At 44.5% G+C, this 20,277-nt stretch overlaps 3 protein-coding genes across 5 annotated transcripts in view; all 3 read right to left on the bottom strand.

The window, feature by feature from the left end:
• The window catches only part of RPS25 (ribosomal protein S25), a 58,489-nt gene that overhangs the window by 8,175 nt on the left and 30,037 nt on the right, over positions 1-20,277 (bottom strand). The window lies entirely within an intron of this gene.
• SLC37A4 (solute carrier family 37 member 4) lies at positions 605-8,416 on the bottom strand. Of its 2 annotated transcripts, XM_069066631.1 has the most exons (10): positions 8,269-8,416; positions 6,355-6,721; positions 4,604-4,836; positions 3,950-4,193; positions 3,048-3,206; positions 2,681-2,766; positions 2,084-2,197; positions 1,841-1,906; positions 1,438-1,576; positions 605-1,301 (listed from the first exon to the last, which is right to left on the bottom strand). In XM_069066631.1, the coding sequence occupies exons 2-10, from the start codon at positions 6,500-6,502 to the stop codon at positions 1,135-1,137; spliced, it is 1,356 nt and encodes a 451-aa protein (XP_068922732.1). In that variant the 5' UTR covers positions 6,503-6,721; positions 8,269-8,416; the 3' UTR covers positions 605-1,134. The 2 variants fall into 2 exon arrangements, with proteins under 2 accessions (XP_068922732.1, XP_068922733.1); XM_069066632.1 differs by lacking the exon at positions 1,841-1,906.
• Positions 20,222-20,277, bottom strand: part of HYOU1 (hypoxia up-regulated 1) — a 21,662-nt gene continuing 21,606 nt past the window's right edge. For both annotated transcript variants that reach the window (XM_069066630.1, XM_069066629.1), the window contains exon 26: positions 20,222-20,277. This exon is cut by the window's right edge and continues 602 nt beyond it. The gene's annotated coding sequence lies outside the window, so the exon portion shown is untranslated.

Genomic DNA, 20,277 nt, shown 5'->3' with positions numbered 1-20,277 from the left:
GCCCTAAGGGTTAAGACACCATTCCTCATGCAGAACTGAAATCTGGACTTTAGGACCAAATGAAACATGTAAATGTTTACCACATCACATCTGACACCTAGTATTTTCTTTCACCCCCAAAACCCTAAGGCTTCAGGTGATCCTCAAGTGATAGGATTCTCAGTCTGTTCCCTCTTGTCGGTGTCTTTCCTAGAAATGTGGTGCAATCATAATTCCCAATGAGCAATCTGACCAGGGGAAAAATATAATGGAACAATCACCTTCATTCTGGACACTCTAAATCGTGAAGGGTGAACAATAAGGAGAACAAAGCTACCTTACCTACCTCATGGGGAAGTTAGGATGCTATTTGTCCTAGAGGTTGTAGAGTGGGTTATGATTATTAAGTGAGGTAACAAGTGTTAAGGTATTCTGAAAAGTTCTTAATGCCCTAGCACATCTTACACATAGAAAGACAGATCGAACACCAAGGTGTGGAGCGGGCAGGCAACAGCTTCCCTTCTCTAGTGGTGCCAAAACCCCCTCCCCATTTTGGCAAGGGGAGAAAACACACAAACTGGGTCAAGATTCTTCCACCCCTTTTGAAATAAATTGCTGACAATACTTAGTATCAAATCTAGTTTTATTTTTTTTTCCTGTTACAATGCTTACAGTCACTCCCTACCCAATCCTTCACAGAGTATAAAAGGTAAAAATGCCACCATTACCCATCCCCCACTCCAAGTCCCTGGGTTTTATTAGAAAATCCTTGATGTTGGTGTCTGTGGGTCACCATCTGCATGGTGGCAGTAAGGTGGGCATGGCTCCTGGGCTGACCATACTGCTCTGTTCAGGGCACTACCTAGATACTGAAGTGGGAGGCAAGCCAGCACAGGGGACCTAACCCTGACGCAGGCTCAATTGTGTAACTGTTTGTTTGGGGCACAGGATGGAGAGCTGCCACAGCCTGGGAACAAAGGTTATCATTTAAATAAATTGACAGGCAGAGGGTGTTAGGAACTGGAGCCCTGTTCTAAAATGATAACCCCAATGCCTGTATGGGGCAAAGAGGCAGAAAAGGGAAGCCAGAGGCTCAGCGCCAGGTAAAGACCTGGGAGCACACACAGGCACCAAAGGGTATCCCCATGCCTGCCTTCAGTCAGCTTTCTTTGGCAGCCGACCCATCTTGGTTCGAATGTTTCTGAGGAGGAAGAAGGTTACAGTACAGATGGCACAGGCCACCTCTGCTACCCAGAAGGCTGTGCTCCAGCTATAGTGCTTGGCGATGGTGCTGAAAGGTAGCCCAGCCAGGAATCCACCCACTGTGAGGAGAGACAGAAAGATTAAACTGAGTACAGGCTGCCCCACAAGATACACCAAAGAGAAAGGTGCTGCCAGAGCAGAACCCAGAACAGGGCAGAGGAGTAACAAGTTAGTGGGGATGGGCGAAGGACTCACCATTGGCCATTAGCCCTACGATGGCATGGGAAGTACCACACAAATTGGGAGGGGCACACTCATTGGCAATGACCCCAAACAAGGCGATGGGACCGTAGGAGGAAAAACCAAAGACAGCACCCAGCACCAGGATCCAGAGCTGCAAGAAGGGTAACGTTTGTAACCAGAGAGAACTGGCACCAACATGAAGAGGGAGGAAAGGAGGCCCAGGGATGAGTGATATCAAGAAGATACCCCTAGGGCACAGGACAAGATGGTACACCCAAGTGCTAAGAGAAGGGGGGGAGAAGGTACATGGCTCAATGAAATGAGTGATAGCAATACCAAGAGTCTGCATCATCCAGGGGCAAGGGAGAGGGGGACCAAGGTAAAGGTGGGAGGCAGACAGAGACAGAAGAGACACCTCGTGCTCCGTGAAGCCTGTGAGCTCAGCCAGAGGGTGTAGAGCTGGTGTCCAGAAGGCAGCATTCTAGAAGTATTAAAGAAAAGAAAAGAAACCCAAGATCCAAAAGGAGGGAAAATGAGATCTCAGGAGAAAGGGGAAACTCAGATACAGAAATGGAGCAAAGGAAAGCTAGAGTCCAAGAGAAGGCCAAGTGTGTCCCAAGAGCCTCCCCCACTCCTATCCTGGACCCATTCCTCTTACCTTGGGGGAGTCACTAGAGACTGTAACACGGAACAGGTACATGGACCCAACCATCCCAGCCATCATGAAGAGTAACAGTCCATGGCGAGGGTTCCCATACACCGACAGCCCCGCCTGCATGATATCAAGAGTAGTGTTACACCCCTGGAGAAAGACAGAGAACCTCCCCTTGTGGACTCTGACACGTCAGGGCCTCTGAGGCCAGTGGGAAAAGGGCTTTGGCAATCCCACCCAATGCTATGTCTTGGCCCTATACCTCCTGGGGGGCCCTAGGGTTGTTCACTGTCTTGGGGCAAACTCCACTGTTCCATCCTGGAGCACGTGCCCAGCAGCTGCTACAGCTCAGCCCCTCCTCCTTCACACACTCCTTCCTAGAAGTATGGCAGTGCCCACAGTGGCCACTCCCCTAAGAAGGGGAGCAGCTGCTCCAAAGCACCGTTCTGTCTGCTATCTCTGGGTTCCCGTGCCTACTCCATCCTTGGAAATAACAACTTCCACTCTTCTTACCTACCTGATGCTTATGTCAGCTGTCCTGGAGGTGGTCAAATCAAAACTGCTTTTAGGTACTTCCACCAGTGCCCATCTATGCTGACTTACCTTTGCCATGGACCGGTCTGAGAGGTAGCCAGCTGCAATGCTACCCACAAGGCCCCCAACCTCCAGGGCACTCATGTAGGAGCTGCCTATAATAGAAAGAAAGGCGCTGGTGGGCCCAGGGAAGCAGAGCCTAGGGGCAACCTGCCTTAAACTCAGAGGCAGAACTGGTGCTGTTACCACTGCAGTCCAGGAACAAGGCCAAGCTTAAGTAGAGGCTGTGACCATTAGGGAAGGCTGTGCCCTCCAATCTACAATGCTGTCTGCCGGACCCCAAGTCCATCCTTGTGTCCATTTCTCCTAGAGAGTTCCTGAACTTGTCCATTCCCAACCCAGTATCTTCTGGGGATTGGCTAAAAGTTCCTCTTACCCACAAGGGCTGACTGTCCTTTCTCCTGGATAAGGAAGAACTGGCCCCAGTCAGTGCAGCAAGTTTTTACCCCAAACACCACCAGGTAGCCAGTGGAGAGAACCCACAGGTATGGGGACAGCAGCAGTTCCTGCAGAGTGCTTTCATCATCCTGTGAGCCTAAGGAAGGAAGTAGAGAAGGGGGTTGGGGGAACCAGGTTTTAGCCTTTCATCTCTCTCCCCTGCCTCCTCCCAAGCCCCCAACACTCATTAACCAGCTGCTGGAGCAAAGTCCAGCTGCAGAGCCCAGAGGTCAGCCTGAAGGTCAATCCCCCCTCCATCACCCCATATATATACCCTTCTAGATGTCATGTCTAGAAGAAACTGAGGCCCAGGAAAACAGGATTGGGGGGCGGGGTGGTAAAAGGGGAACGCAAAGGGCTTCCTAAGGAAAATATCTGGGGCTTCAGGAGATGTACAGATCTCTAGTGCAGGTAGCAATTAAAGCCCACTGCAGGGAAGGGACAAAGAAAGGAGGGAGCCTGTGGGGCCTGGATCTGACAAATTACTGGTCCGGGATTGAGGAGTGAGGACTAGAGCAGAGAATTCATAGCATTTACTATCTTCACCACTCATCTGATACTTAGCTGGAAGACGGCTTTGTGGTATCAACTAGACTGTTGTACTGTTAATGTCATTTCCTTTGCCATGGGACTCATCTCCTACAAGTGTATTATAAGCTCCTGGAGGACCAAGACCCTGTTTATATATATATTTTTTGTGCATTAGCACATACCTAAGCACAGGACTGGACGTTTAGTACACAACAACTGACACTCGAGTGAATGAATCAATGAGCAAGTAAGTTAATAAATGTTCAAATAAAGACGATTACAGAGGACAGGGAAATGAGGGGGGCTCACCCTTCTTGCCCTTTTTGGGGGTGGGGTCCAGGTTTTGTAGCCCAACATCTGCTGGCTCATTATGGATGAAGAGGAGGCAGAGGAAGGAGACAAGCACGCACATCACCCCTGAAAGTGCCAGAATGCTACGCCAGCTGTAGGTCTGTGCCAGGAGGGTCACCATGATGGGGCCCAGCCCTCCAGCAAGGTTCATGCTAGTTGACAGGATGGCCCACCAGGTGCCAAACTGGGATGGCTCGAACCACTGAGGGGCAGAATGTGGCAAGGTGGGTGTCTGCCCCATCCTCCAAAGTGGATACTAAATCCCCCAAGGAGGGGTTTCACACTATACCCTACCACCACCACCTAGGCATTAAGGCTCTGGCACACTGTCTGTCAGTTCAGGGGCCTGGGGATGGACCCAGGAGATTGAGTTACATGCTAGAGTCAAGGAGGGAGGGAGTAATAGTGGAAAGCCAAGATTATGGCTTCTTCCTGGCTGTACCCAGGCCCCAAGCTGTCACCTGATCCCTGCTACCACCCGAGTGCCTGAAATATCTCCATGAGCAATCTGAGCTGAGTTGGGTTCCTGAGAAACTGGCCCTGGAGGAAGGTAGAAGAAGGGGTACTCCTGACATCCTCAGAGCATCTCTTGGGCCAGGAGCTGATGCCTACCTTTCGAAGCACCTTCCCACATGGGGGCCAGCCCAGCCCTTGGGCCAGCCCATTAAGGAACCACAGGGCGGCAAAGACTGACACTGTAGAACTCCAGGCGAAGGCCACATTGACCAGCCCAACCAGCAGCAGCCCAGATGAGAAGAGCCACCGGGCACTCATCTGGTCAGATAGCACCCCACTCACAAACTTGCTGATGGCGTATGCCGCTGATTGGCTACTGGTGATGAGTCCTGCAGGGGTGGGGGTGGGGGGTAGAGTCAGGGAGTGAGAGAGAAATGGTCAGGGAAGGGTGAGGTTACAGTGACTGGAACAACAATGTTAACAAAAAGGTCACTAAAAGAAGTCTGACTGAATAAATGAAGAATCATTAATGGCCTCAGAAAACAAATAATGGTCTCAGAAAACAAATAATGAAACATACCTTCCTCCCTTCTCTTGGTTGAGAGGTGGGGGCCTATTAGTGAAAAATGTTGTGGGCACTTGTCAGATATGGTAGGGTGTTTCTGCTTAAACTTTATTTAAAGGGGAGGGTTCCATTTCAAATAAGAAAGAGAATATTTCCAGAAATGACTAAAAACAAAAGGCATCGGTGAAACTTATTTTTAAAAATAAAGGGAAAGGGCAGTTAGAATGGGAAGTCAAAGGGCACTAGGTCAGAGAGCATGGGATTGGAGAGCACAGGGTCAGAGCATGAGGCCTGACCATCAAGGTAATCCAGCTCCCTTTCAAAGAAAACCCTGGTCTCAAGGGTTCTGCTCACAAGGGTCACAAGGGCAGCAGGTAAAAAGTGAAGCAAGCAAGGTGTAGACCCCTGGTACAAAGGGAAGAGTGAGGGTGTTCCAGGGCTCATCAGAGATGTGTCTGCTGGTACCAAGGTACTAATTCTAACCCCTCTCCCCAACACAACCACCCTGTTCTCACTCCCTCCATCTCCCCAACCTTCCCCTGAAGCACCAGCCCCAGAATGACCCTTGACTTTTTCAGCCTCTTGGAACTGTCCAGCCCAGCTGTCAGGGAGAGGAGAGACGGGAAAGGACTGTGGGGGCAGAATAGCTCTTCCTTCCCGGGAGCACATTTTACTCATCTGCCACCTCTTGACAGAAAGCGTAGTCCTGCCACTCCATTTCTAAGCTACAGGGCAAAGGGCCTGAGATCCGAGCCAGGGACCTTGCCCCTCCAAGAGTAGCTAGGGTGAATGCCCGATCCTGGGCCCACCTGATCCTGAACACGTACTCACAGCAGTCTGAAGATCACGTACTCAGCACCCCTCCTCATGCAGAGATCACATACACAACCCCTGCATGCACACAGCTCTCTCACATCTGCCTGGGTGGGCAGCACAGGGTAATGGAAAGAGAACTTGACTGAAGTCAGGAAACCCAAATTGAAGTCCTGACACTTATTAACAGTGTGGCCTTGGATAAGGCACTTCAATGCCCTGAGCCTCAGTTTCCTAATCTGCAAAATGGAGGGATTTACACTAGGTCTAGGGCTTCCCATCTTGCCTTCATTTTCCAACCTTTCTATATACAAACATACATTCTTCTATATTACCCACTAAATATGCAGACCCTTCTCCACATAGCCACGATCATACTATACAAAGGACCCTACCCCCAACTTGTGCTTTTGCATAGCTCTATCCCACAGATGCAACATGCACTAAGTACATGCTGTACCCCCTACACAGCCACAAATACCCACCATCACCCACGGGCCATGGGCCCCAGCCCTCCCGGAATCCTCACCCAAATCATCCTTGTCTAGTGAGATCTCTTCTATCAGTGAAGGCATGACAAAGGAGAAGGTCTTCCGATTGAAGTAATACAGACTGTAGCCCCCAAACATGGCAGAAAAAATCACAGTTCGGTAATACCCATAGCTCTGGGTAACCATGATGTCCAGTGGGTGGAAGCAGGGGGCCCTGCCCTGCCTTCTGGGACTCCACCTGCTCTTAGCACCACAGGCCTGCCTGCTTGCTGCTTCTTGGTCAGCCACCTAAAGTGCTGAGTTGGGGCTTTCAGTCTGTCTCAAGTGCTGGGCTCCCCAGCTCCCTTTATAGCCACTGTCTGGGCAATCATTAAGCTCTTGGGCGGCTCCTGGGAACCCAGTGTCCTGGAAGAAAAGAGAAAACAGTGGAGAAAGCAGAGAGAGGGGCCAAGTGATTAGGTAGGAAGGCAATGATGCCTGACCCAAACAAAGCATTGCACCTCTAAACTCAGGGGCACTGGAGAAGGAGCTGCCCCTCACCCTCACACTGAATATTGCTATGCCCTCCTGCTTATGAATCCAGCTGTGATTAAAAGCACAACCTAATTACTCTTGCCTGCCAAGGGGCCCAGGGGAGACTGAGAGTCCCAAGAAAGCAAGTGAACAGGGGTGTCAGCTTCCCCCTTGTCTGGGTCCACTACTCAAACCTATTCTCTTGTCTCCTTGGCCCCCACCACCAAGCCTGACTGCCCAGAAACACATCCTGCCTTCATGCTGCTGAATCCCTCCTGACTTGTGGAACATCATCTTCCTCCAGATCCTTTTAACTCCCAATTCCTAATCCTCGGTACATGCTATCAGACTTGGGTTCAGCTAAGTGACTGATGAAGACCTTTCCAGGTCTAACATTGTGCAAATCTCTAAGTCCACACTTCACTTCTGTGAAGCTGTTCTTCATCTGTAAATGGTGATGATAACACAAGCATTAACTACCCACCCATGGTTGTCAGGAAAGTGTTTTGTAAATCTTAAAGCACTATATCAAAGTGAGTTATTGCTCCTTTCACTTCCCATTCCCCTAATCATCTCTACCCAGTGAAACTGGTTTAATATGCCTTCCTGCAGCTCACCGCCCCCCATCGCTGCCACCTGGGGCACAGCCAGGGACCCCAGTGAGTAGGAAGAGTGGGGAGGGGCAAGGAAAGGGATTCCCTCCCTCTCTCTCTCGTGTGCAGGGAGAGGGGGGCATAAGGGTGACTGAGCAGTGTCAATGTGGCCACTGGGCCATGCACATCAGCAGAACAGTGATTCCCTGTGCTCCAGGATGAGGCAAGGGCTTCTCGGGGCCCAGGCCTCCCGCGCCTATGGGGGGGAGTAACTAGAGCGTAAAGCAAAGGCGAGGGGGAGGAGAAAGGGGCGGCTTTGTCCTGGGCCTGGGAAAAGGTGCCCCTCTGGCTCCGCTGGCCATTGCCGGTCACCATGGACGCTGGGCATGGCCAGGAGGCGCTGAAAGCCGGAGGGGGCAGAGGCGTGGGTAGGAAGCAGGACGGCCGCTCTGGGCACTGAGCCCGGCGCCAGTGTCCTCACACTGCCCGGCGCCGGGGAGCTGAGGGAGCTCAGACGCTGCGGCCACGGGTGCGGGTGCGATGTGCACGCAGCAGGCATGGCTGAGTGGAGGGAGGGGGCACACCTTCCGAGGCCAGGGGGAGGGCGCTACGATCCCGGGGAGGCGTGCGAAGGTGCAGTCCCACCCTGGCCGCAGTCCCTTTCCTGCCCCGCACCTTCCGGAAGAAGGGACGGTAGCGGGGAGAGCCCAAGGCCATCGGAGGGAGGGAGACGCAGCGCCACGCCCAGCCCAGCATGCAAACACGCCGCCAGCTTCCAGCCTGCCTGCCTGCCTGACTACCTGCCTCTCTCCCCGCCTGCCGCCAAGGGGGCTGCCAGCCTCTTACCTGCTCGCAGCTTCTGGAGAATGGCCAGAAAGCAGGCGGCGGCCGAGCCCGCCGGGCACAGAACGTGCCGGCGAGGAGGCGGGGCCTAGGTTCGGGCGCCCACCCAGCGTTCTGACCCCGCCCCCGCGCGGACAAGCTCCGCCCACAGAGACTAAGCTACTCTCGGGGCGGGGAGGGGAGTGGCCTGCCTGGGATTGTTCATTTCCAATCCTGTATTTCATAAAGCCCACTTAGCCCTGGGTGGGGGCCAGGTTGTCACTCACCGAGCAGTACAAAGACCAAAGAGATTGACTGACCTTAAATCTATTTGAGGAAATCAAGGAAAAGTGACCTATCTGTATTCCCTTCCAAATCGCGATTGTGAGAACGGAAACATTTTTTTTTAATCTATTACAAACAATAGCCATCCAAAAAAAAAAAAAAAAGTATAATAATCATATAAACGTGCGCCGGGCTTGCAGTCAGGAAAACCTAAGATCAAATTTAGGTTCAAAATCTAAGCGGGCCAAACTTCCACCTGTTTACTTGCCATTCTCCCGCCTCTGCCAATAAATAATAAAACTTTGACCTTGAGCAAGACACAACCTCTACGGGTCTTGGGAAACTCCAGGATTTAGCTACTAAATCTTAAAATTGTTTCAGTCTGAATTAGTGGAGGCAATTCCCACACTGTGAGTCTCACAGTCACAAATATCCTTTTGCATTTCAAGTAATGCAATACAAAATCATGTATACCCAATTCTTAAAAGTTTAACAAAATAGAACCAAATGAATTAACAGGCAAAATCACACACACACACATTTGCTATGTCGCTTTCCAAATCCATCTGAAGTTCCCCTGCCTTTGGCTTGTATTGTTCTTCCTAGAGAAAGGATGCTTCTCACAGGCTTTGTTTTCATTCTTTTTCTAATAGTTGTGGTCAGCACCTATATAGTTCAGATTTGGCTGATCCCTTCATGCAGGTCTTTTCCATATTTTCTTGTATTCATTCACATTCATTCCTATTTTTTTTAAAACAGCACCATAACATTTCATACTTAACTATTTTATAATTAATTCAGTCATTTGCCTATCATTGAGCATAGATTACTTCCATTCTTTGGTTATTACAAATAAAGTAGCTATAAATATTTTTATTTAGAGAGGTCTTTTTTCCTATTTATTATTACTTTTAGGATGATGAATGGAATTGCTAGGTCAAAATGTACAATTAGTTTTGGAACTTCATAGTCTGGACAGAAGCAGGAAGTTAGTCTTAATGGATATCAATGGGTCTGGAGCCGGGACCACATGGATTCAAATTTAGACTGACATTTGGTAAATACATAACCAGGCAAGTCTCTTAACCTTTCAGAACTTCAGGCAACCTCCTAGGATGTATTTAGTATATATGAGACACTATATACTGGTTGCTAATTTGGGTTCCCTACACTGACAAAACCACAGATCTCAGTATTTTTTATTTCTCTGTTCAATCCTATCAATTATTCTGTTCAGTTCTGTAATTTCTTATGTATCTTGGCATTAGGTTTATCATATTCTGATAGTAGAGTGTTAAGATCTCCCATTGTTATTAATTTTTAGCTTCTTGCAAGATCATGAGACTTTCCTTTACAAATTTTACTGCAGAGTTATAAAATGTATATATATATATATATATATATATTTCATGTTGAGTATATATTTAAATATATCCATATCTAGGTACATATTTTTAAGTTTTTGTATAGCGCATAACATAAGGGCACCATAGGTGGTACACATGCCTGCCTGACTCCAAATACAGCCTCTGATACTTGGTAGCTAACCTGGGCCAGTTACTTAATCTTTGTAGGGGGTTTTGTTGTTGCTTTTTTTTTTTTTGGAGAGGGAAGGAAGGGCAATTGGGATTAAGTGACTTGCCCAAGGTCACACTAGCTAGTAAGTGTTAAGTGTCTGAGGCTGGATTTGAACTCAGGTCCTCCTGACTCCAAACCTAGCCTTTCCCAAGTTACTTATCTTAATTGCCTCAGTCCCTCATCTTGTAAAATGAACTAGAGAAAAAAATGGCAAAACACTCTTAACATCTTTGCCAAGAAAACCCCAAATGGAGCACAAAGAGTCAGACATGAATGAACAACATAACACATAACATAATGTCCTTGTTTATCTCTTTTAATATGTACTTTCTGATATGACAGCCTGCTCCCAAAGAAGATATGGAAAAATCTATGTCCTTCCTTTCTGTCCCCACTGCATCCTGGGTCATCTCCAGTAATCCTGATCCATATCTGGCCACTGGACCCAGATGTCTCCAAAGGAGAAAGTGAGGCTGGTGACTGTGCAACCCTCCCTCACTTAAATCCCATTCCCTTGCACGGCAGCATCACCTCTCTGATGTCATGGTCCTCTTCAAGAATGAAGGACAACCAGAAGCAGCAACTTGCAAGTAGAAATTTTTTTCATTTCTTACATTTGTATCTCCTATGCCTAACAGTGCCTCAAACACAATAGCTGCTTTAGTTTTGTTGAATTGCTTTTTTTGCTTTCTTTTTTACTCTGTATTACGAGGGATTACTCTGGGGAGGAAAATGAGGAGGGAAGATATTTGGAAATAAAGGTGCCAAAAAAATCAATAAAAACCTAAAGAGAAAAATAAATAAATGAAATAATAACACCAAGAGTAGTTTCTGGGTTAACTTCTGCTTTGTCTAATGTCACCAGGGTTACTCTGACCCTTCTGTAATTGGGGCACTATGGCAAATTTAAGATTACCCTTTCATCTTCTATTTAAATTTCATTTTTTTTAAATCTAAAGCTATTTTATCTTAGGAGATAGGGAGTAAGGGATAGCCCTTGGATTTCACTGGTATAGGGAGCTGCTATGAGTGAGTAACTTCTTCTACCAACACACGTCAACCTTAGGGGCTGCTAGGTGGCACAATGTATAGAGCATTGGGACAGAAGTTAGAAAAGACTGAGTTCAAATTCAACCTCAAATACTTAGTAGTTGTGTGATGTTATTTCTTGCTTCAGTTTCCTCATCTGTAAAATGGGGATAAGAGCACCTACCTCTCCCAGGTTTGTTCTGATGAGCAAAAGTGATAAGAAATGTAGGGGTGGCTAGGTGGTGCAGTGAATAGAGCTCTGGCCCTGGAGTCAGGAGGACCTGAGTTCAGATCCAGCTGCACACAATTAATACTTACTAGCTAGTGTGACCTTGGGCAAGTCACTTAACCACAATTTCCCTGCCCTCCCCCCTCTAAGAAGGGGGAAAAAAACGTGTAGTGTGCTTACACTACATTTAGAGTGTAGACACTTTTCACTCTATCCTCTGCAACAACTAGCTGCTATTATTACACAGTCCTATTCATTTACAACATCCTGCCTCTCATTTAAATCTTAGTAAATTAAATTTGTTTTCTGAAAACAATCTATTGTTGGAGATTGGCTTTTAATTTGTGAGTCATTTTATTGGAGCAGGTTATGGTTTGGTTATTGTACACATATTGGTTACAAGAATTTTGTGTTTTTTTTTCTTTCAAGGGGGGATGGGAGAGAAAAAATGCTTGTTAATTGAAAAATAAGATTAATTTTTTTAAAAGCTTCTGTAACTTAAACAAAATAGCATGGTATGGTAAAAAGAATATTGACTCAGGACTTATAAGATCTTTAAGGCCCACTTCTTGCCTTTACTGACTGTGTGACACTGCACAAGTCACTTAATGGCCCTGACAAAATAAGGTGGTCTCTGATACCCCTTCCATCTCTAAATCTGTGATCTTATGACTTTCTTATTTTGTTATTTACTCCAATTTACCAGTAATCTAAGGAAATGTCATATGCAAAACTCTGACCTATATGAACTGATACAAAGTGAAGTGAGTAGAATCAGGAGAATATTGTATATAGTAACAGCAATATCAAATGATGATCAACTATGCATGACTTAGCTATTCTCAGCAATACAATGATCCAAGTCCAAAAGACGCATGATGAAAAATACTACCCACCTCTGGAGAAAAAAACAATGGAGTCTGAACACAGATTGAAACATACTGGCTTTTTTCTCTATTTTTGTGGTGGGATATTGGGGGTTTTGTTGGGGTTTTTTTGGTCTCTGTTTTCTTTCACAACATGACCGATATGGAAATATGTTTTGCAAGATTGCACATGTATAACTTAAATCAAATTGCTTACTGTCTCAGGCAAGAAGGGGGGAAGAAAATTTGGAACTCAAAATTTTTTTTAAATGAATGTTTAAAATAGTTTTTACATGTAATTGGAAAAAATAAAATATTCAAAATATGTATATTTACTTAAACTTGATCAGTGATAGGTCCTTCCTTTGGGAATGAACATTCCTGTTCCTTCTATTAATTCCTTTCATCCTTTTCCCCACCCCTTTGTATCTTTAGTAATTTAGCCACAATATTCTAGGAGTTCTCACATTTTGTTAGTAAATGGCTTATCTTTCTAAAATTTATTACAAATTTTGCTGTCAACAAAAACAAAGAATCAAGTCAACATAAAAATATGGTCTATAATTACAATTTTTAAATCCTGAGCATTTAACAGGCATAATTAAATGAACTGACAAAAAAAAAAAAAAGGAAAGGAAAGGAAAAGGGTTTTAGTCTGTCTTTCTATCTGAAGTTCACTATGTGTGACCTCCCTTGCCATTTCATATAATGGAAGTCAATGGGTCTACAATTCTGGCCCTGCCAACTTCATTTTTTATGCATCTTTTAATATCTTCTGGTGCATTTCATATTTATAACAATATTATATTCTATACATTAATATGCCATAATTGATTCAACCATTCTTCCATTTTGACAGGTTTATTTTGATGTGAGAATTGTTGGCAAACATATTAAATAGGCTGTGAAATGAAGGGGTTGATAATAGTCTACTCTGGTATTAGCCAGCACTTACAATAATAACTGACATTTATAGAGTACTTTGAAGTTTGAAAAGTACTTTATGTCCATTTTAGACTTATAAGAACCCAGTGAAGTGTAGTCGATATTATCATCATCTTACAGATGAAGTAACTGAAATGAAATATCCATGGTCACACTCCCTGACTTGAATTCATATTTGTTGGGGATTGTCTGGTCAATACCATTTGTCTATTTCACATGGTGTGAGTGCCTATCCCAGAAAGAAGCTAGAACCTCTGCAGTCAAACTCAGCTCTAGTTATCTTGTTTGTTACCTGAACCAATAAGATATTTCTGTATTTGGAGCATAAATGGGGACATTAAGCAATAGAAACACTATTGCTCGAATGAGTATCCTCCCACTCCCATCTTTCTAAAAGGATGCTCCCTCTTCCCATGTTCCTTCTGACTAACTAAGGAAAACTCAGCAAAGTCTGGGAGCGTCCAATGCTCACAACTCTCAGTGGTCATTCTGCCCCCTTGCGGTATACAGTACTGGCCGACCTGTGGTAGTTCTCTGAAACCCCTTCTACAATGCTGGCCGACCTTGGCAGTTTCCTTAGCTTGACTGGTTCCCCTCCTTAGAGAAGCCAGCTGCAAAAACAATTCACATTTATATAGTGCTCTGATTACAAAGCATATTCCTTGCAAACACTTTGTGAGGTAGGTGGTGCAAGTATCATCACCATTTTACAGATAAGGAAATTGAAGATCGAAAATTAAGTTACTTTCCTATGGTCATAAAGCTGGTAACTCGTGGATTTGGGATTCAGATTTAGATCTTAACTCCAAGTCTAGTACTCTTTCTACTACATTGTTCTTTAAAATGAGACGATAAGTCCTAGAAGACCAGAGGACTTATAGATAAAAGGGACAGGCATTCAAAAAAGGAAGATCTTTGTGGGTTAGAGTTATCTGAGAAGGCTTCAAGGAGAAAATAGGCTCTGGGCTGACACTCGAAGAAAGGGTTGGATTTGACAACAGAGGAAAGATTGGAAGACATTTGAGATAAACTAGAGATTGAGGTGGGGGGTGGTGATGAGCAAAAGCAGTGAGGAAAGAAATAACAAGGTATGTATCAGAGAGAGTAGAACTGTTTGGCAGGAGAAAGTTCAAGAACACAGCCAAGACTGGGAGTAGGCAAAGTAGACAGCAACCTAGGGCAGACTGTGAAGTGGGGAATGAAGAAGGGAGTAGCACAGTGACAGACACTTTTTAATAAACTTTAGACAATTTCTGATCTCATCATTGTGTGTACTTCCTCTATCTACTACAAACCCACCCATATTTTTTCTTCCTATGTGATTCTTGTGCGTGCCATCCCAGAAATCTTTCACACAGGAGCCATCTAACATCTTAGAAGCCTTCTTTTAGGTAATTTGAGAGTTCACAGATAGGAGTCCGGCATCTGAATTTTCCATCTGTTCTCTAATTCTTGTTAAATGATATGACTAACCCATATCTTCTTTAAAATTAGATTTTCCTTGAATAATATCATTTTTGTTATTTCTTGTGTGTATAAGTCAAAGAAATCAATTAATAAATAGATGAATCAACTAATAAACAAATAATTTATTATGTCTAAGGCAAAAAATGAAATTCCATGAACTCAAGGAGCTTATATTGTACTTGGGAGATGTATGTTCACAGACAAGTAAATACAGGTGGAAATCTGGAAGAGGCAACAGTGAAGGGGTGGACAAGGGGAATTATGGACAGAGCCTGGAGATACCTAGCCTACAGGTGAATGCTTCTATTGTGGGACTACATTACAACAAGGGAGGGTATGTAATGGGAGAGAAGAAAAGAAGGGGATAGAGAGGAGTAATTGATATTCTGGGCTCAAATCAAAGCATAGTAATGAGGGGAAGATGATCTCTGTGGCCTCAAGAAGAGAAGAATCTATAGAGGGATGAGTGAGGAGAGGGAAAATATTGCAAAGGGGGGAAAGGAAGGAGGCCTTACTCTGGAACAAATGGGAGGGGGCTCCATTGATGAATGCTCTTATGGTTGAAGGGAAATGAGGACTTTACAATGGATGAGGCCTGGGAGACTTGGCAACTGAAAAATCTACTTGTTTGGGAGGGGGAGAGCTGAAAGCCCTGGGAGCAACTTACACCTGGAGGATTGGGACAGTATGGACCCAAGGAGGAGATTGTCAGGCAAAATGTAGAGGGGAAAGGGTCTACAAGAGAGGGTATAAATTAGTGGTGAGAAAGGTGCCCTCTCATGGCTTCCCTGATTCCTACAATAATTGGCATTATTCTGAAAATGGAAAAAGGGAATACATGGAAAAAACTATAAGGCAGTAGCAGAAAGCATGTAGAGGGAAGATTTCAGAATGGATTACTTGGAAACTTTGATCATATGAAGAATACAGAGAAAAGTGAGAGATCAGATGATTATAGGAATCATGAACCAGAGAATCAGGGTCTACCAAACAGAAAGAGAAAGTGGATAATGAAGAGAGTGAAAGAAATTCTTTTTCAAAAGGTGTACAAAAAATGAAATTTTAAAAAAGTAATGAACAAGACTAAAGGGAACTTACTTGACTAAGAGGAAAAAAGAGGGGGCAGAAATATATAACCAGATAAAATCAGGAAAGAGGAACTAATGAACAAAATCCTAAAGGAAAAAGAGTAACAAATAAAATAAATAGATGGAGAAAAATATAAATCTAACTCATAATTTTCAATGTCAATGGATTAAATAAACCAATAAAATGAAAAATAAGTGACAGATTGAATAAGAAAACAAAACCCTACAATCTGTTGCTTACAAGAAACAATTAAAAAAAAATACATACCCAGGGGCTGCCAGGTGGCGCCGTGAGTAAGAGCGCCGGCCCCAGAGTCGGGAGACTTGGGATTGAATCTGGGCTCAGATACTTAGCACCCACCCAGAAACACCTGGCTGTGTAACTTTGAGCAAGTTACTTAACCCCAATTGCTTAAAAAAAAATACATACCCAAAATAAAATTGAGGGGATAGAAAAAAATGTGTTATGTATCAAGTAAATCCAAAAAATCATTAGTTGCCATCATGCTATCAGGCAAAACAAAAATAAAGTAAAAAATAAAAAGGGATGAACAAGGAAACTATATTATATTGAAAGGAACTATAGACAACAAACCAATATTAGTAATAAATGTATATGCTCCAAATGCCTTAGCATCCACATTGATAAAAGAAACATTATCTAAACTTCAAGAAGACACAGACAGCAACACAATAGCAACAGGAGACTTCAATATTCCTCTATTAATTTTGGATAAGTTTAAGAAAAAGATAAACACTCACACACTTAACACCCACACACACACACAAAAAAACTAGCCATGTAACCTTGGGCAAGTTACTTAACCCCAACTGCCCTCCAAAAGGCAAAAAAAAAAAAAAAAAGAGAGAGAGAGAGAGAGAGAGGGAGAGAAAGATAAACAAAATGGAAAAAATGGAACGCAAAAAATTTTCTGAAAAAACTAAAGTTAAAAGACTTATGATGTGTATATGTCAATAAAGTATTCTTTTTTTTTTTTTTTTTTAGCAATCGGGGTTAAGTAACTTGCTCAAGGTTACACGGCCAGTTATTATTTCTGGGTGTGGTGCTGAGTATCTGAGCCCAGATTTGATCCAGGTCATCCCAACACTGGGGCTGGTGCTCTTACTCGCTGTGCCACCTGGCCGCCCCTAAGCAATTGGGGTTAAGTAACTTGCTCAAGGTTACACAGCCAGGTGTTTCTGGGTGGGTGCTAAGTGTCTGAGTCCTGATTCGATCTCCAGGTCTTCTCAACACTGGAGCCGGTGCTCTTACTCGCTGTGCTACCTGGCCGCCCCACAATAAAGTATTCTAAATGGGACAACAAAAGAATACACATATTTCTCTGTACCATACGGAACTTTCACAAAATTTGACCCTGCGCTAGGGCACAGAGATATTGCAAACAAATGTAAAAAGGCAGAAATACCTAATACATACCTTAAAGACCATAATTCAATAAGAATAGAAATTGCTTTAGGGACCACAAACAAAAAATATAGACCCAAATGGAGACTGAACAATGAAATCGTAAATAATGTGTGGCTATTCTTTATATAGGACAGTATATCAGACTTTGCTCTAGCTATCCCCATGCTTGAAAAATCCTGCCCCCTTACCTCCACCCCAATGTCCCAGGCTTCTTTCAAGACAGTTTAAATCCTATATTCTACACACCCTTCCATAGGCATTCCCAGCCCCTACCCGTGTCTTGTGCTCTGAAATTACCTTCTATGTATATCTTACATGCTGTCTCCCCTATTATAATGAGAGCTCCTTGAGGCCAGGATCCATGTTTTTGCCTCTCTTTGTATCTTCAGCACTTAGCACAGTGCCTGGCATGTAGGAAGTGATGCAGTTTGGGGTTGCTGGGAACCCCAATGACACAATTTGTAAGGGTACAGGTGTGTCTGCCTGGAAAGAATTCAAGCACTCAAACCTTCTTTCAGCCAAAGCAGAAGGGTTTATTGTAGCCAATAGTACAGGCTAGATTGCTAATGAATCTGCCTTTCCTTAGGTGAGTTTGATACTTATATACAAAAGACAGTGAGAAGATCTGGAAGGGATTAAAGAGTGGTAAATAGCCTGAGTGGCCCAGGTAAAAGGTGTTAAGTGGTCTGGGGTAGGTCAAGAGCCATAGTGAAAGGACAATTGAGTATCTAGGTGGGCTGAACCAGATGCCTTGGGTGAATTGCTTGTGATCTGGGATGTTGAAATGTATAGGAAAATTCAGAGTCCAGGTTCCATCACTACATCAGTAAGTACTGGACAATCATTGACTTCGGCTGTTATTTCTTTTCTTTAGTGTTTGCTTACAGAGATGGACTCTGGCTTCGCTGCCTTCTCCCTGTGGTGTGAGTGCTTTAGTTGAGGTGAGCTCCTAAAAGGCAGAGGTTGTTTCATTTCTGTTTCCTCAGGGCCTGGCACATACATAGTAGGTGCTTCTAAGTCAAAACAAATTAGAGTAAGGGAGAGAAAGTCAAAGGAAAATAGTTTTGTTTTCCATTTCTTTTTAAATTTGATCCTCATACGCCCAACAGTTTCTTAAAATACTCATTGACCCATAGAAAGCTGCAACAATGACCCAAAGGAGTTAGCGATGGGCCTGAATTAGGGGTAGGGGAGGCAGGGAAGTGAGAATACCAGGAATTCTCCCCTCCTTGCAACAAAACTGGGTAACCTGAATCAGTGAAAGGGTGCTACTGCTCCCACACAGTGCCTTTAAGAAGGTGGGAAGGCCTTTCAAGTTTTTTTCCCTTCTCTCCTCCATGTTTTTGTCTTGGGACCAAAAGGCTTATATATATATATGTATGTATGTATGTATGTATGTATGTATGTATGTATATATTTCTTTTATTAATGTCCTTCTCACTACCCTTCCAAGCCTCACCCAGCAAAAAATAAAAACACCATGAAAAATAAGGCCCAGAAAATATAGATTCATAGTCCCACTTTGGCCAAGTGCAAAACGTCTTCTCTCCATTTTCAGTCTATCTTTGGGGCAGGTGAGGGGCCTTCTTCCTGACTTCATTCTTTTGGACTCATGCTTCATCACTGCATTGATCAGATTGATCACTGCATTGATCCTTCAGTCTTCCCAAGGGGTCCTCGTTATTAGCTTGTTCTGGTTCTCATTTCTACATGCATCAGTTCAGAGCCATCATCCCAGTTTCTTCCTGTTACATCCATGCACAATTTGTTTAGCCATTCCCGAGATGACACCGCCCCTCCCCCCCTTCACTTTCTAATTTTTGGCTACCACCAAAGAACTCCTGTATTTTGTATATCATACAGGCATTTTTCTTCTTTTCCTTTGTAGTATAGGCTAAGTGGTGGCTAGTATAGTTGGGTCAAAGGGTATGCATCATTAACTTTTGGGAAGCATCTCCAAATTGCTTTTCAGAATGAAAAATGTAGCTGTTTCCCCAAAGGACACATATTGTCCTCCAACAAAAGGGCTTTTTATCTACACCATATCAAGTCTATCTCTTATAGAGCCAACTCTAAGGTGGCAGGTTCCAAGGAAGTGATTCCCAAATCTACCAACTATAAAAGCCTACAAGTTGTGCTGTTTTCCCTTCTATAAGGTTGTCCTTTCCCTCGCCTATTTTTCAGGGCTTGAGTGAGGTTTAAATGAAAGAAAACTGACACTTAAGATACAGGTTGTAGAAAAGCGAATATTTTATTGAAACCATTTCTCAATTAACAATGTCTCAAAGTACAATTTGACTCAAAACTGTCCAACCAGCTTCAACTCCTAGACAAAGAACCCAAATACACAGGAGGGGAGGGGAGGCAAGACCACTAGGGGTCCCTGTTTCTGCCAATGTGGCAAAAAAGAAAAAAAGAAAAGAAAAAAAATGGAGACACAGACACAACATGGCTTCCCTCCAGCTGGAGCAACATTCCTTAGCCTCTGGTATAGAGCCCTGGAGCTGGGATCCCACAGGTAAAGTTCACCCATAAGGAAGGGATTCCACTCCTCGATCTACAGCAGAGACTAAAACCTTCACCTCCTCAGGAACTGACTTAACACCCACCACCCTTACACTTCCAACTTCTACCTCTGGCTTTCCTGGCATTCTGGAGGAACCAAAAGGCATTTGGCAGTCTTGCCATGGTCTTCCCCCACACCCAGGGGGCTGGGGCTCACAGTAGAAAGCACATTTTGGTCTGCCCAGGAGGGGAGGCTGTGCCTGGGAGACAGTGGCAGAAGGGGAGATCAAATACCTAGGGCATGTGGGGGACAGAACCAAAGAGATGTCAACAGTGCCTGCTCCAAGCTTTCACCCCATACCTACTCTCCTTAGTCAGTATCACCCCTATCTACCCACCCATAACCCAAACTTGGTTTTCCTACCTATCTCTATGCCCACAGTGAATGAGCTCAGTCCACCTAACCTCTCCAAAACAGAACTTCTGGATTTCTAACTTACACATCCCTGCTTCCCTGCCTCAGCTATGGGGCATGTCCTAGGTGTATATGGGTCAATTTATGCCTCCTCACCTCCTAACCCCCGCTCCAATATGAAGTGAGGCCATAGGTGA

The sequence above is a fragment of the Petaurus breviceps genome, unplaced genomic scaffold (assembly GCF_028583685.1).
Source record: "Petaurus breviceps papuanus isolate PSGF00001 unplaced genomic scaffold, PetGlider_PUasm1.0 90723, whole genome shotgun sequence".
Lineage (NCBI taxonomy): Eukaryota > Metazoa > Chordata > Mammalia > Diprotodontia > Petauridae > Petaurus > Petaurus breviceps.
The sequence above is the reverse complement of the archived record's forward strand: the minus strand, read 5'-3'. Positions and strand labels throughout refer to the sequence as shown.